Consider the following 16,012-nt stretch of genomic DNA (forward strand, 5'->3'; position numbering starts at 1 on the left):
ACGGTCGTAATTGGCCAACCCAATACCAGTATACCTATTCAAAGTCCATGTTTTCACCAGCTTAAATTTTCTAAAAGCAATTCATAAAGATTTTATTCCAGCAGGATGGTGCATTGTTAATATGAAGACGATGAAAGCATATAGCAAGATAATTATCAGTTGTTTGAGATTTTAGAACTTGATATCATGTAATAATGTCTTCTGGTCCTGGTTCTCATTATGTTCAAGTGGAATTTTGATCTCTGACTTATTTTATTTATTTATTTAGAAAGCTCCGACTATGAATGCTAATCCAACTCGTGAGCTATGCGCTTTTGTTACATCATTCGAGTTGCTTTGATTTTACCCAAAGAAACACGGATGCTTTTGAAAGCAAATGAAAGATTTGACTTCGCCTTGCTCACGGAAGCGTTCAAGTGATCTACTTTGAGTCTCTGACAAGCTCCCTCCACCATACAGCCTGCTTCGAAGAGAGGAGCGAAGAAGTAGTAGAATGGGCCTGACTGGGGCTTGAGGTATACTAGATCCATCTCAAGAATTATGATGTCTGTCCATAGCTTAGAACCGACGAGAACGTCTGCCATCATGCAAGGATTATCAGTGTAACAATCCAAAACATTATCCAAAATAAATAAATTTAAAAATATTATTTAAATTATTTAATTTTTTATAAATATTTAAATTTTTTTATAAAAAATTGATATGTGACTAAAGATGCATTTGCATACTTCGCGTATTCTTTCAATTTAAACTCAAATATTCTCATTAAATTAAATATTAAAATTTATTTAAATTTAATTATAAATATTATAATTAATTTTAAATAGATCAACATTACAGTATTTTCTAATCTATATAGATCCATGGGTTAGATTCACTTAATATCATTTACAATAATTTAAAATTTTATTTAAAAAATTAATAAAAATATTATTTAAATTTATAATTTTATAATAATATATAAAATTTATTTAATTTATAATTAAAATTATATATATACTGATCATGATAATTAATGCTTGCCACTGCAGGGGCAATTCTCTCCAACGGCTAGTAAATTGACCCCATCGTGAAGATAGAGGCAACCATTAAGATTTATGAGGTCAATAACCCGCATCTGCTGCAGAGTGGATGGGATAGGAAGCACGGAGAGCTTTCAAAATTCACGTTTTGCTGATAATGACGTGTCCTGGCCTGCCAGTAGGCAGTAGCTTTACTTGCATATCCGTTGAATACAAACTTTTTCAAGTCTATTCGTTACTTGCAAATAAATAGAGGGACTTATTGTTCTTGTTCCAAAAAGAACGAAAGCACGAGCAAAAGGGATTGAATCTTCTCCCGTTTTGTTTTGCCCCCTCCCGTCTTTTCCAATTACGCCATTCACCGCCCACTTGCTTCGTTCTTATTTATCACGGTGGGAACCATTTCACGGATAATGATGGGTGATTTAACCAAAAGGATGGAAATTCAAAAGGCAGCATATCCCATCAATCACGCATCACTCACGACCGAAAGCTGGATTATGTTCCCGCTAATCAATGTCCAAGAAATATGACCTAAAATTAACTATATTATTTTTTATTATTTTATAATAAAAATAATTTATTAAAATAAATTTGAAAAATTCAATCTTGTCCGGTCAAAATGTATAGAAATATTACGCCAACAACATGATTCACCCTCTACATACAGATCTACAATGATTCTCCTCAGATGTAATAATATAGCTCAATCTTATTCTTCTCTAACATATACAATCGTTGGAAAGTTTATCTGGAAGCTCTTTTTTTAGTTATCTAAAAAATTAAAAAAATCAAAAAATCAAAAATATAAAAGCAAGATCTTTGTTGGACTATATTATGGATAAGGACAGCAACGGATCAGATCGGTCCATATCCGTACCCATTTCATAAGTAAAAATTTCATATCCATACTTGTTTTGTACCTATTTTGGATCAGGTGGATTAAATCAAGTAAAAATATTGAACATATTGGGTCCGATCGAGTCAAATAAAATTGATCAAATCGGATTGAGTCAAGTATTAAACAATATAAAATTATTATAATTTTGAATTAGAAATATATATTAAATTTATATCGGGTCAGATTTGATCAGGACATATCATTATTTGTATCCAATCTAAATCTATTTTAAATATTATTTTCTAGAATCCATACCTGCTCGAGTTTCAATCAGATTGGATAAAATCCACCTCATTTAGGTTGGAACGGATTAAATATCTAATGGATTAGTTAAAATTATCATCTCTAAATATAGAGCATCAAAGAAAATAAATATATAAGTGTTTTGAATATACTTAAAAAAATTTATTTATAGATTTTTTTCAAATAACCAATGGGATATGGAACGCATTATGTTTTGGAAAGTAGAAATATTATATCCTTGTCTCTTCCGAAGAACTATAACTCTTCGGAAAAAAAAAATGATGAAAGAATGTTTTAAAACTCTTAAACCAATTAAAATTTAGAGAATAAAATTTAATTTTTAAATTAAAAAAAAACTTATGTTTTATTGTCAAAATCCAAGTCAATGAGATTGAACTTGATCTTCCTAAAAAAAATGAGATAAAGGGATCTACGATAGAAAATGAGGGAGAAAAATCCTCAGCAAAAGATAAGATGGAGTTCTTGACTGGAGATGAAAAAGAAGGATCATCGATTGGAGATGAGATGGAGGAGTTCTTGACAGAATATGAGATGCCGATAGAGATGCCTCCTGGATGCAGGGCTGAATTTGTAAAATAATTCTCGATCAGAAGATTTTTCGATCAACAACTCTCTGATGTTCAAGTTAACTAAGAATTGGAGAACAATAAGAGAGACCATTTCAAATCTTTCAAGAGCTTACTTTGGGATCCCCGTTCCCCCATATTTATAAAGGGAGAGCCTGAGTCATATATGTCGGGGAGACTCATTATTCCTAGAAAGTATCCACGGATCGTGCGGATGGAGTTATGCTTCCATGTTTGCTGCGGAGTCAACCATTAATTGTCATTTATGGGCATAATCAGATTTTGGCGATTACAACTTTCTTATCTATTATTTCTGTAGCTACAGACATATTGCTTTTTCAAAATGATCTCTTTACTAATGGAATGATCTGCTGAATATAGGATTATTGCCTCACTTGAATGAGCTCCCCCAGGTCAGCCATAGCCGACTTTGAGCTATCTTGCTGCGCTCGATCAAAATCTAGTCTTTTTAGAATTATAGGAAAGATAAACTCCATATTAAATTGGGTCAGCTTACTTTATTTAGGTCATTATGTTCAACTTTTTTAGGTTGACTGTGGCCGAACTTCAATCTTCTCTACTTCCTCTGGGGATCAGATCAGTCGAGGCCGAAGCGATGGTCCACAACATAATGCATCATGATGGTCATCATATAATTTAATCATAAAAAATAAATATTAAATATATAAAATCATGTATTTCAAGCATCGTGCCATCTCGTTTGATAGCCATCCTATCAATAAATGATTTGATAGTCGTCAAAACTATAAGGTACTCTATCATGCAAAACACGCTGTGTGGAGCATCCATCGACCCCGCCTAAACTACCATACTGCTATATATTGCTATACATAATATATATATTATATATATATATATATATATATAATATTTTTTCAAGCATCCCAAAAGAATTCAGATGTTGATTTCATAATTGCAGTGCAAAAGTTACATGCAAAAATGCATAGAGGAAACCAATTATGGATAGCGGGAAAGTGTTGTGACATCAGCAATATGTAACTATTCTATATTTATTTTTTTTGATAACTATTCTATATTTATTTATCAAGCTCACTGTTCCCGGACTGATGGCCAAATCTTCCTCTCCAAGATCTGGGAGATAAGCGGGGCCAAGGGATTTGGCATGTACCAAAAATAGAAGGTGTTATATGACATCATCTTTGGTGAATTTTTTTCTTTTTTTCCAAGGTGGGAAGCCCACTTGATTTATTTAAAAATTATTAACATCTAAAAATCTCAAAATAGTGAGACCGTGGTGTCGTCATATTTTATTCTTAGTTGCATTAGTACCAAAAGAAAACACTCTCAGTTTTAACACAAAAACTCATTGAAGGGAAATCTACAGTAGTAAAAATGCCAAATGTAAACAGAGCAACTTCTACTAAAAAGAAGCTTTATTAAATTTTAAATCAATTAAAATTTAGATAAAAAATTGATTTCTAAATTAAAACTTCAACAACTAAAAAAATTACACCTCGTAGGATGCATCATGATGGTCATCAGATAATCCAATTATAAAAGATGAATGTTTGTTAGACGTATATTTCAAACAATGCACAATCCTATCTGATAGCCATTCTATCAATAAATGATTTGATGGCCATCATAATTGTATAGCATTCTATCGTGCAAAACACGTTTCAAAAAGAATTCATCTCACTTAAAGTATCATATTGCTATCTGATATTTTTAATATATATATATAATTTTTTTAAGCATCTCAAAAGAATTAAGATGTTGATTTTATCATTGCAGTACAAATTTAAATAAAAAAATACATAAAGGCAACCAATTATTGATAGGGGCATGACATCAGTAATATATCGTATCTTTATGGGGGTCTTTGATAACTATTCTATATTTATTTTATCAAGCATACTATTCCCGGACTGATGCCCAAATCTTCCTGTACAAGATCTAGAAGATATGTGGCGCCAAGGGATTTGGCGTACACCAAATTAGCAGATGCGATTTCACGTCATCTTTGGTGAATTTTTCTCTTTTTTTTCTAAAGAAAGGGGGGAAAGAGGGGAGGGGATCCCGCTCGATTACTAAAAAATTCATTAACATCTAAAAATCTCAAAAGAGTGAGATCATGGTGTCGTCACATTTTATACTTTAGTTGCATTAGTACTAAAACAAAACACCGCCTCAGTATTATCACAAAAACCCAGTACAAAAAAAAAAAAAAAAAAAAAAATCTTCAAGAATAAAAATGCACGCAAATATAAACAGAGCAGGTTCACACCACCAAAATATATACCCTACATCATAAGGCCAGAACAAACCGGCACTTATTTAGGTGTCAGACTGTCAGACCAAAATACATCACGCTAAACACCATATTTTCAATCCCATGCCAGCTTACATACCATAGAAACAGAAAGGAGCATATAAAGATACAGGGAAAAACAAAAGTTCTTCCATCCACTTTAGAAGAGGTGATGATGCTTCTTTCCATGAGATTCCTCAGCTTCCTCCTTAGCTTCCTTCTTCTCATGGTGCTCATGAAACGCATACCCTCCGCTGCCCACCGCGGCTGCCGCAGCAATCTCTTCCTCTATCTTATGCTTGTGTGCATGCTCCGGATCCTTCTTGGCCTCATGCTTCTCATACTGAAAGATTAGTTGTAATAAAATCATTACCCAAATCATAATGGTTAATTTCCAATCGAGAAAAAATAAAATATGATTATAATGAAAAGAACACTGTTGTTTCCTTAACAATTATCATCTTTCATTTTCTCTTATAGCCAATATATATATATATATATAATGATGATTATAGCCAATAATAATAGCCTTTATAAAAGTTATCATTTCATCTCACAAATCCAGGCTATAAAAGGCCCGTTATTTCCGTTATAACGGTCCACGACGGGCACGTGTCTTTCGTCCTTTTGGTGGACCCAGAAGTCGTGGACGCATGCCAAGCATGGTGAATACCAGTCTAGCTTTCATGGATTTCCTCGGTACCCGACAAAAAAGATGAGGAGGAGGACGGTGTGGTGCTCAACGGGAACAAGTTAAGTGGTGAGATGAATAATACCAGAGCGAAGGCACCGGCGGCTAGCGCGCCCATCTCGCCGAGATGCTCCTTGTGCTTGTGGTGCTTCTCCTCCTTCTCATACTTCTCGTAATCCTCTTCGTTGGACCCCGAGACCATCTCCGTTTTCTCGGCGTACCCAGTGGTGTATCCGCCATCGCCGCCGTAGCCAGCTTTGTATCCGCCATCGCCGCCGTAGCCGGCGTTGTATCCGCCATCGCCACCGTAGCCGCCACTGCCGGTGGTGTAGGCCGTCTCCGAGTACTCCACCGTCTCCACGGGCTTTTCCTCCTCCTTGTGGTGGTGGAAGTGGTGGTGGTGGCGGTGCTCCTCCGACATCGGTGATGGATTGCTTTTTTTTTGAGAAGAGGTGATTGATTACTTAAATTAGGTTGTGGTGATGGTATATGCTGATGGTATACGGTACCCGGTTCCGACGAGGGGAGAGGAGGGAGGGGGTATATATAGGTGGGGAGGTGATGGGACCGGGCCAGATGGACGGTGCTGATTTGCTGAGTTCACGGATCTGATACGCCGTTTTTAGTTTTTATCTAAAAACTATTTACTTAGTTGTTAAGGAAATCAGATTTAGTTTATATATGTTGTTAATAGATAATAAGGGAAGATTTGCTTGAGTGTGGTGGGGCCCGTCTCTTTTGACCTTTCCGGCCTGTGGAGCCGTGTGAATCCTGTTGCCGACGCCAGCAGTAAAATAAAAGGTATAATATAGTAGCATCGGGTTCCCATAGTTAGTACATTTTTTATTGGGAAAACAATTCTCTGAGCTATTCTTTGGTACGAGAGTATACAAAATTATTCAATAATTCATGATTTTTATATTTTTTATAAATTTATAAATTATATAACTAACCTTTTCCCTTATCTATACTCTTCTTGACTTTTAATGTGATGAAATTCATAACTTATATTTTTTTAAATTAACAATATTGGTTTTATAATATTGGATTGTAGGATTGTGCAATGAAATTTTATGAAAAATTATATTATCAAATTGTGAAGCAATGATGTCTTAAAATTAAAAATTAATATATCTATTTAAATAAAATTTTGTAAATTCAATTTTTCATCGGCACTTCTGTTTTCTCTTTCTTGAACTCAATATACTGTCATAAATATAGTTTCGTAATATAATTTTTTTCTTTTAAAATTATAAAATTGAATATTTTTAATTTTAAATATAAATATTTATAGTTGCTAAAAAATAAATATTTCTATTTTTATTCTACAAATTTATATATTTACGTCTATCATTTGTTTTCTTCCACGAGAAGTCTCTATTTTTTTTTTTTTTTGCCACCTTCTGAGACTAGAGAGGATGTTCCTTACGCATTATCCTACATTTTACTCTGGTAGACCAAGCCATTGCTCATAAAACCATTCTCAATATACTCGGAAGCCGGAGTGAGAACCAATGCTCTTTGTAATTAAATTTTGGTACTAGCATTCTATCATCCAAAACCAAGGCCGGTCATCTTATTTTTCAATTCTATATCTTCTTATTTTAATAGCATGATATCTTCTAGAAGATGAGATCTTTTAAATTTTTAATAGTTCAAATCTTCATACAATTTTATGATTAGAGATCAGCATAATCTCTCTTCCCCAGGTCAAATGATTCGTCTTGGGCTGCTGTCATACTTTTCCATTAGCTTAGATTAATTCTATCTAATAATTTCTCCTGGTGAATCACTGGACTGGTGATCAACTTCAGTTTAATATTTTCCAGCTATTCGTTGCCGTGCCGACCAGCCACGGGAAACTGTGATTGAGATGGCCGACAAACGTTGCCCCGAACATTGCGGCATCGCAAGCATGCCTATTCATGACGACATCATGAGTCTTAGATCTCGATCGGACGGCTAGCCACGAGTCTCCCCACTGACTGGTGGCATGTAAGATGGTTACTCTACAGTCAAAATTCAAAGCCCTAGGAGTATTCGTTCTCTCATTAAAGCCCCGTATCGGCACAACCTTGTCACCCAGAATCCACGGGATTAAAGCACTGGTGGGGGCCCGCAGAGGTAATGAGTCGGTGCGGCCCCCACTAAATAAGTTGGTTGGGACATGGTATTCACTATTCAGGGCAGTGTCGGCAAGGATAATCCCAGGAATATCCTCTGATATCCTTCGGTCACGGCGCCCGGCTGCCCGCCACCTGCCGATGCAAACGACCGGTCCCGGCCGTCCTATCGTGGTTAGTGGACGCGTATCACTCACCGGGGCCACCAGGGGACATCATGGATTGGATTGGACGCTGCCATGTAAAAATCCTGATCTTGCGCTATGGGATATCAAAGGACTCATGCCGAAGGATTTGTGTGGATAAGGAGACGTGGTGGCCCACGTTCGTGCCCGCGCGTTTGATTGGCGGGCCCCATCCTGTGACCGTGTCCTTAGATTAACATGAAGTCACGTCAGTTGGATAGGATGAGGATTTGAAGTGTAAGTCTTATGAGGAAGTCAGAACAGGAAGTTACTAGGACGAGTAGAGGAGACGTGAACACGTGTCTTCAAATGTCAATCGTAGATGGGCCCCACGCAGCGGCCGGGGTGGCAGGCTATTTCTCCATTGTGGGGTAGACAAGCACTTTGCAGCGGTAGTCAAATGTCAAGAGGTCGCCCTACCACGTGAGATGATGTTGCCCCGCGTGAACCTTCCCCGGGTAAAGGAAGGTGACGCATACCGACTTCAGGTGTTCGTTCCATGAGCTCACCCAAATTTTGTGGCATATTTTGTGGCTTTGCATCTAAAGCCTTCTTGGGTGGACTCACTCCACCATAGGCGAAGTGAATAAAAGCTTTTGATTGGTTACTTTTCACCCAACAACCAATCATAGTAAAGTATGATTAGTAATTAATGAAAAAGGAGCTGATATATGGAGTTTTTATTGATTTTGCCTATGGTAGAACGAGTCTACTTAATTTCCCTGATGAACAGGTAGCCATAGTTTAACTGGCATTGAAAGTTGGAATTTGACCAAATACACATTGTTTTTCCATTCATGGTATGAATCAATCCATCATTTCATATTTCAGGGTGCACCATTTCCCACTTCGCTACAGGAGCAGGAAATAGAAGGTTGCAATGATGCTTTTTTTCGTTTCAGTTTTGGAACTAATTTTTTGAATATATTGATTGATTCTAAGATAGAAATAAGGAGTGCATCCTCCAAAACGAAAACTACTTCTGTTAGTTTCCAAACAAGATGTTCATGCTGATACATACAGACATACATATGTTTATTCATTTCTCCTATTCGTCACGAGATCCAGAAGCGGTCATCTATTCATGTTCCAAATATTGGATGCTACATCTTGGAAAGCAGTGCATGTATTCTTTTGCCTTATCAGAACAACCAACAAGAATGGCATAGGTCCCTTTTTTTTTTTTTTTTTGGTACAATAGGTCCCTTTGAAAAGTGAATGTCCCTCAACTGTTTACCACTAAAAGGTGTGCTGAATTTCATAATATTGGATTAAACGGCCCATTTATCGACCAACTACATTCTGGATCTGCCACAAATCTTAATTACTTTTTGTAAACTATAAGCTATCATAATTGGAGAGCAAGCAACACATGAGGCAACCTTCTCGTGGCACCAGAGCGGACGAAAATGGAAAATAAATAATTAGAAGAGCAGGGTTCCACCTCAGGCATGTTATTGTAGTGGTTCCTCAGGGTGTTACGTGGACGGTGCTGTACCAAGGCTTCCATCTGGCCTTCAGCAGGCCACGTGAATCGGATACAAAAAAAAATCGCAATACAGTACCCATCCAGAGAACCCAAAGAGCTTGTCGGGAGTGGGTGGAGCCATAACGGATCTTCCCCATATAATTATTGCCCAAGTGCGGCACCTCACCCATGAGAGGTTAGGACCGCCACCTAGACGGTAGGCAATACTTAAATGTGAAGGGTACAGGAATCTAGAAGGTGTATGGTTGGAGAGGGTTAGAATTTGAAATCAAAATAGGGATGGTTGCTTCCTATTTGGAAACGTTTGGTTGCAAATAGTTCCATTCCGATTTTTGGACGGAATGAAAAGAATCTAATTTATCTATAATTTAATTTTTATTTTTTTATAAAAATTTAAAAAAATATTTGATTCACAATCAGAATTGAATTCGAAATGGTCAATTCTTTCAAAATATTTAATTCATGATCAATATTGAAATCAAAATTTGAATCCTTAGAGAAGAGTGTGAATTGAGTTTTAGGCAAATCGGATCGTTCCCATATGCAACTCTGAAATTGAAATGAAATTTTTTTCAACAAAATGGTTGGAATGAGATTTATCTATGTTCATTCTGATTTCAGACCTCAATTTCTTCCACCCAAATATCTTTCAAATTTTTATTCCGATTCTGATCACGAACCAAACTTTTCATAAAATTTGACCATTTTGATTCTGATTCTAATCTATTTCAATTCCAATTCTTATTATGAACTAAACATCCTTTTAAGATCCTAAAGCAGTCGATACGGTGCAAAGAAATTATTGATCAAAATGGTTCAATTGGCGTCCAAGTCCCAGAAATCTGAGAACAGATATTAATGGAAATCGACAATTAACTGAGTAATGGAGCAGAAAAATGTGGGTTCTAAATCCACAGGAGAAAAATTAGTAACCCTAAAAGCAGCTAACTGCCATATTCTCCCTTTTCAGAATTAATATACAATGTTCTGCCTAACCTATACTGATTCACACTCGGACTTCAAGCCATCTTGCATTATGCTTAATTTCAGAAATCTGATACCTGTATCAGTATCTCCTTTATCGTTGAAGATAAAGAAAACATAACTTCAAGGTGTAAAGTTAACGGCTTCTTGGAGTCCCTTCACATATTCTGCAATTATGGGAAATATGCAACAAAGTTTGAGTACTTGGAAGCATAACTGAATTTATTATTATAAGGAAAGGCCAACTTTGATTTATGCTGCACCTTCGTTCAAAGCAGAGAGACCAGAATTGCAAATCCAGCAGCAAAAATGCAAACCTTTTTGTTTTCATGAGATGTGCCATAAACTAGTGCATTTTTTAACAGGCTCTAACTGTCACTAAACTGAAAGGTGAATTAAGAAGCATTTGAAAAACATTTGGAACAAAAATAACTCTCATCAAAGGTTACAAACAAAGCTTATACTGTTCAAATCAGAATACACACTGGAAGATCATTGATACCTTGAGCTCAACATGCTTACCAATCTTTTTGATTAAACTTTGCGTATTTGTCTTTGTGAAGCTAACATAAGAAATCAAAAATAATAAATCTTGATGGTATGAGTTACTTGTACTAATCAGAAGTCAGCATTAAAACAAATCCCCTGTTGTTTAAAAGTCCCATTTCAGAATTTGGCTGCAACTTTTATAAACAACACTGATATGCTACCTAGCTGATGAACAAGGTAGACAATCTACACACTTCCAAATGCTTCAATGGCTATTCAGCCCTCCTGCATGCACCAAAAGGTTCTCATCAACACTGCTAATAGCAAAGCACCTATGTTCATTAGATCAGGGCCGTAAGAAACTGTCAACACAAGCACAACCAGAACTACCATACAGCAGCTCCTTAACATGATCAGTCAAATAGTTTCGTGGACTGTAGCATATGCTTGCTAGGTAACTGCTATAGATAAGACAATGAACAGCAAGCTGAAAAAGGCCCTTCCTCTCTTTTTCCATAGACATTTCTGCTTGATATTTGCATTCAGCACGCTCTGGGTTAGCAAAATCAGTAGTATCTCGCCCACCAGCGAAAGCCTGAGGTCGAACCACATCCGAATCAAGCCAGCTGAAATCTATTGGACTTCTAATACTTTCCAAATAACACAAGCCTTGAGTTAAAAATGGCCAGGAATGCAATAAAATGCTCGAGATACATCCAAGAAACCTCATAGGCGCTGCCTTGAAGTTATCCCAACGAAGAGCAGAACCATCTTTGCCGTTCGGAGAATGATGTACTGCCCAGCAAATTTCTGATTTATTGAATCTCAGTCCAGTGGACCCCCATGTTGGACTTTGAACAAGACTCAATATTGATTCCCCTGCACTTATTAAATAATGTGTGGTGGTTGCTATTAGCGAAGGTTCAGACAAGAATAAGTGGTGTGTGGCACCTGCAAGCAGCAATGAGTAAGCTGCAGCAGCCCTGGCCATCTTGATGAACTCCACATTATTATTTTCACCCAAACCAGAAGTTAGGACGCTGTTTGCACATGTTCTATAGGCAGATGCAAGTATGATGTATGCATTCAGAGAAAGATGATGACAGGGGTGCAATCTGAATTCGCTTTCTGAAGTATTTTCTGCTTGGAACATTTTGTTTTCATAGCTTCCAGAAAGCATGCTTTCAAGCTTATAACAGCAGGCTTCAGGGTCGTCACCTGATGTGTAATCAGATATAGCTTGGTCTAACATATCAGCTAGCTCTTCACATCCAGCATCCCCACCGTCGCTGTTATCTAAATCCAAATCCCTGGGATAACACTGAAACAAGATGTTGACATTTACATAATAGCACACATCATAACTCAATATTTAACACTTTTGGACAACAACATATGCATCTTATGCAACCGAAGGGACATCTCTTACACATGCTCACATATTATGTTTATGTGATTGTCTGCATTTGTTGCCCCTCCCTATCAATAATTTTTATTTAATCCACAGCTAATTATACATATCTTAAATAGTTACTTCCTCATTTGCATGTACATACAAATCCCCAAAGGCATAAATTGTGATAAATAGCTATCTGATATTATCTCATTCACTTCGTCACCATGGATATTCATCAAAGTAAAACTTCAACATGACAGACATTCATCAAAATCCTGACTCTACCTTCCCAACTCATGAATCTCCCACACTATGATGTTTGATGAAGCACATCATAAATGCTCGTTATATGAGAGGTTAAAGGCAGGTCCTGCTACAGCTACAATATACCAACGAAAATCAAAACACAATTTCCACTTTTAGCTAGCTGCTTAGTACATCTATATAATCAGAAAAATGACAGTTCAAATTCTGGGTATTGCTCAAAAAATCATAAGCTGCTTAATATGTCCATAAAAATCAGAAGCATGACAGCTCCAATACTGCGTGGTGCTCAAAAAATAAGAAGCATGACAAATTATTATAATTATGTATCCCTAACAAAGGATTAAAAAATAAAGAAAATGTTTTTTAATATTGTTTTAGGACAAAAAAATATGTGCAAACCAGAAGACATAACAGCAATAGAAGTTTCTTAGATCAATTTAATACCCCAAAAAAAAAAAGAAAGAGAAGAACTAAGATAGCAAGGTGAGATGGCAGTAGAAGACCTAGAGAAGTCTTCCTCAAACTTGCATTGATGTTTTGATGATCTAGAAAATCTGTCAGATGATTTTGGCCAGTTTATTTGTGATACTTATGTTGATACCTGATGAACTAAAAGTTTATGTAACCATTGGAAGGCTATAGCCACACATCTAAGATCATGAATATTTAAATTTTCCCCCATGCAGGACCATATGATAGACATTAAGTCTGATCTTATCACACCTCAAAGATTATATGTAGTGCCAACAGTCTGATAACTATCCTGTTTGTCTAGTGAGGAAAGATTTAATTTAGAACCAAATCGACAATCAGAATTTCACAAATCTGGTTTCGTGAATGGGTATAATATTGTCAGAGTTCTTGCACATAAGATTAACACTAGCAGGCAATTGTCTGAACCTATTGTCTACGATAGCCACTATGATGCATATATACCAATCAGCTGTTCCCAGTGCAACCCAATTTAACTGATGGTACTAAAATAATGCATGCATTTACAGCAGAGTACTTATCTGTCTTTTGAAGGAGTCATTGATAGAAGAAAAGAACAGTAGATAATACTTGTGAGAATAAAAACGAAAAGCAGACTTATGGATCATCATATTAACATTTGTTTAGTTACTTACATTTAAAAGACGGTCTATATGCATCTCTTGCAATGCGCTACAACGTTCACAACAGCAAACAAATCGATACTTTGACCACAAATCCAAGTGTCTCATTGCCTGAAAAATACAAATCCAAACTTGTCAAAAAGTCGAAAGATCGTAGCAATTCTGAAACCAAAAGAAACATAGCATCTCCATAAGAAAGTGTACCTTCGGCTGTAGCAGGTCAGTGTACGTAATGCAAACCTCCTCACCTTCCTTGATTGGTTTGATGCTACGAACTATAACCCTTGGCCCATATCTACACAATCCTAGAAGCAAAACTAATCAATCTATTAATAAAAGAATCCAATATAAGTTTCTAACAAATACAAAATTCAAAAAGAGAGACAAAACTTCACCATGACTTGGTCCGCCTTCACTATAATTCCATGCCTTCCACTGCAACCAACATCAAGTCATCAAACCTCATATTCTCACTACAAGCAAACAATTGATATCAATTCAAGCTGCCACTTTTCGAAAAATTTTACAAGTCGTAGAGCATAGAATCTTGCTGTAACTTCCCAAATTACTTTTTTAAAAAAAGAATTATTACCATGGCGCACGCATCTTCAGTACCAGCAGGCGACACCCCAAACGAACCCGGGTCCCATGAACTGGTTCCATCACACCGGTCGACCAGCTCGAACCGGTAGCAAGCATTAGGCGCGCAGCTGTGGTTGAACCAAGAAAAGGCCGGCCCGTAGATGGCGATCCCGAGGGCGCCCCTCTCGCTAACCTGCACCTCCACGGCGTTCGTTAGCACCGCCAACAGCGCCTCCTCTTCCTCCAGCGCCACCGCTCCATCTCTCCTCTCATCTCGCGCTCGCCTCCTATTTCTCGCGCGAGACATCAACGACCCGCCCTCTCGTATCCTCTCCGCGACCTCGCCGCCTTCTTCGAGAACGTTCTCTAGATCGCCGGCGAGCAACCCGCCGATCCGCCGAGGGGACTCGCTCCGGCAAGGGGGAGGGAGGAGACCTAGCGTGTCGAGGGAGTAGAGGAGGCGGAGGGCGGCGCGGAGCTCGGAGGTGGGGCCGGAGTTGGGTGGGCGGAGGCTAAGGAGGAGGCATTCGCCGGAAGAGGCGTGGGGGACGGAGTCGGCGGCGGAGCAGGCGAGGGTGCAGTAGCGGACGGCGGCGGAGCAGGCGGGGCAGGAGAGGGGAGTGGCGGAGGAATTTTGTTGTTGGAGGGGGCGGAAGCAAGAGGAGCAGTGGGAGGGGAGGAAGCAGTCGTGGAGGGTGGCGGCGATGGGAGGGATGGGTGGGGTCAGGTCTTGGGCCAATCCCACCTCCCCGCTTGCTCGCATCTCCATCGCCGTCTCTCCTCTCTCTAAATATTCTTTTATCGTGTAAGCCAAAGGATTTGGCGACAATAAGCATTGGTTTATTAAATGGATGCAAGTATCGGTTTATTATGGCGAAAATTATTCAGTGGCAGCCTCGCATGAGTCTCTGGGAAGCATGTACGCGAGTTCTTTCAGACGAAATAAGTCCATTGGATTCGGTTCTGATGAAGGGGCTGAAATGCCTAGATGTTTGGCACGAGAGTTAGCCTACAATATTGATGCACCAACTAGTTCTGACGGAAAGATGGGCACGTTTTCTCTATTGAAATTGTTATAGAAGAAAACAAAAGACATTTAATCAGTCTTCAATAAAATAATCCACGACGAAGAAGGCAATCCAATCCACCAACCCATGATATATTCGGCTGACCATGAATACAGTACCTTCATTCCCCAACTCCTTGATATCTTGGAGCAACGAAAAAGGAATGTTTCTCTTATCCGACTCCGAATCCAACCAATCATAGTGGCCTAATCCAGCAGAAGATTTTTTCATAGAATTGGATTTTTCAAATTTTCAGGCAATCTATTTTGCAAAATAGGATTTAAGTATAACAATCAAGTAAGTTTTTTATTTTAAATTTTGTGTTTAACTGTTTTTGTAAAACCTAACAGCCACGCAGATAAAGATATCATGGACATAAGGTGCTTGAATCAGCAATTTAGCATACCAAAAAATCTTAAAAAGGAAGAAATTGCTTACCTATGACATTCAGTTTGAAGCACAAACCTGTGATTCACATATATCAAGGACAATACTACAATAACAGATTTTATGAGGAAAAAAAAAATAATCTCTAATTTTGGAGATCCGCCTGTTTGGGAACTTCCTGTCGGATCAAA

General features: G+C 37.7%; 2 protein-coding genes across 3 annotated transcripts; both read right to left on the minus strand.

The window, feature by feature from the left end:
* Positions 1-4,990: 4,990 nt before the first annotated feature.
* Positions 4,991-6,265, minus strand: LOC105051990 (abscisic stress-ripening protein 5). The gene is made up of 2 exons (XM_010932662.3): positions 5,823-6,265; positions 4,991-5,389 (listed from the first exon to the last, which is right to left on the minus strand). The coding sequence occupies exons 1-2, from the start codon at positions 6,156-6,158 to the stop codon at positions 5,207-5,209; spliced, it is 519 nt and encodes a 172-aa protein (XP_010930964.1). The 5' UTR covers positions 6,159-6,265; the 3' UTR covers positions 4,991-5,206.
* Positions 6,266-11,021: 4,756 nt separating this feature from the next.
* Positions 11,022-15,970, minus strand: LOC105051989 (protein SET DOMAIN GROUP 41). Of its 2 annotated transcripts, none has more exons than XM_010932659.4 (5): positions 14,378-15,970; positions 14,181-14,220; positions 13,990-14,102; positions 13,798-13,896; positions 11,022-12,328 (listed from the first exon to the last, which is right to left on the minus strand). In XM_010932659.4, the coding sequence occupies exons 1-5, from the start codon at positions 15,134-15,136 to the stop codon at positions 11,354-11,356; spliced, it is 1,986 nt and encodes a 661-aa protein (XP_010930961.1). In that variant the 5' UTR covers positions 15,137-15,970; the 3' UTR covers positions 11,022-11,353. The 2 variants fall into 2 exon arrangements, with proteins under 2 accessions (XP_010930961.1, XP_010930962.1); XM_010932660.4 differs by having other exon boundaries at positions 13,990-14,090; positions 14,378-15,717.
* Between the last annotated feature and the right edge of the window lie 42 nt (positions 15,971-16,012).

This window comes from Elaeis guineensis, chromosome 9 (assembly GCF_000442705.2).
Source record: "Elaeis guineensis isolate ETL-2024a chromosome 9, EG11, whole genome shotgun sequence".
Classification (NCBI taxonomy): domain Eukaryota; kingdom Viridiplantae; phylum Streptophyta; class Magnoliopsida; order Arecales; family Arecaceae; genus Elaeis; species Elaeis guineensis.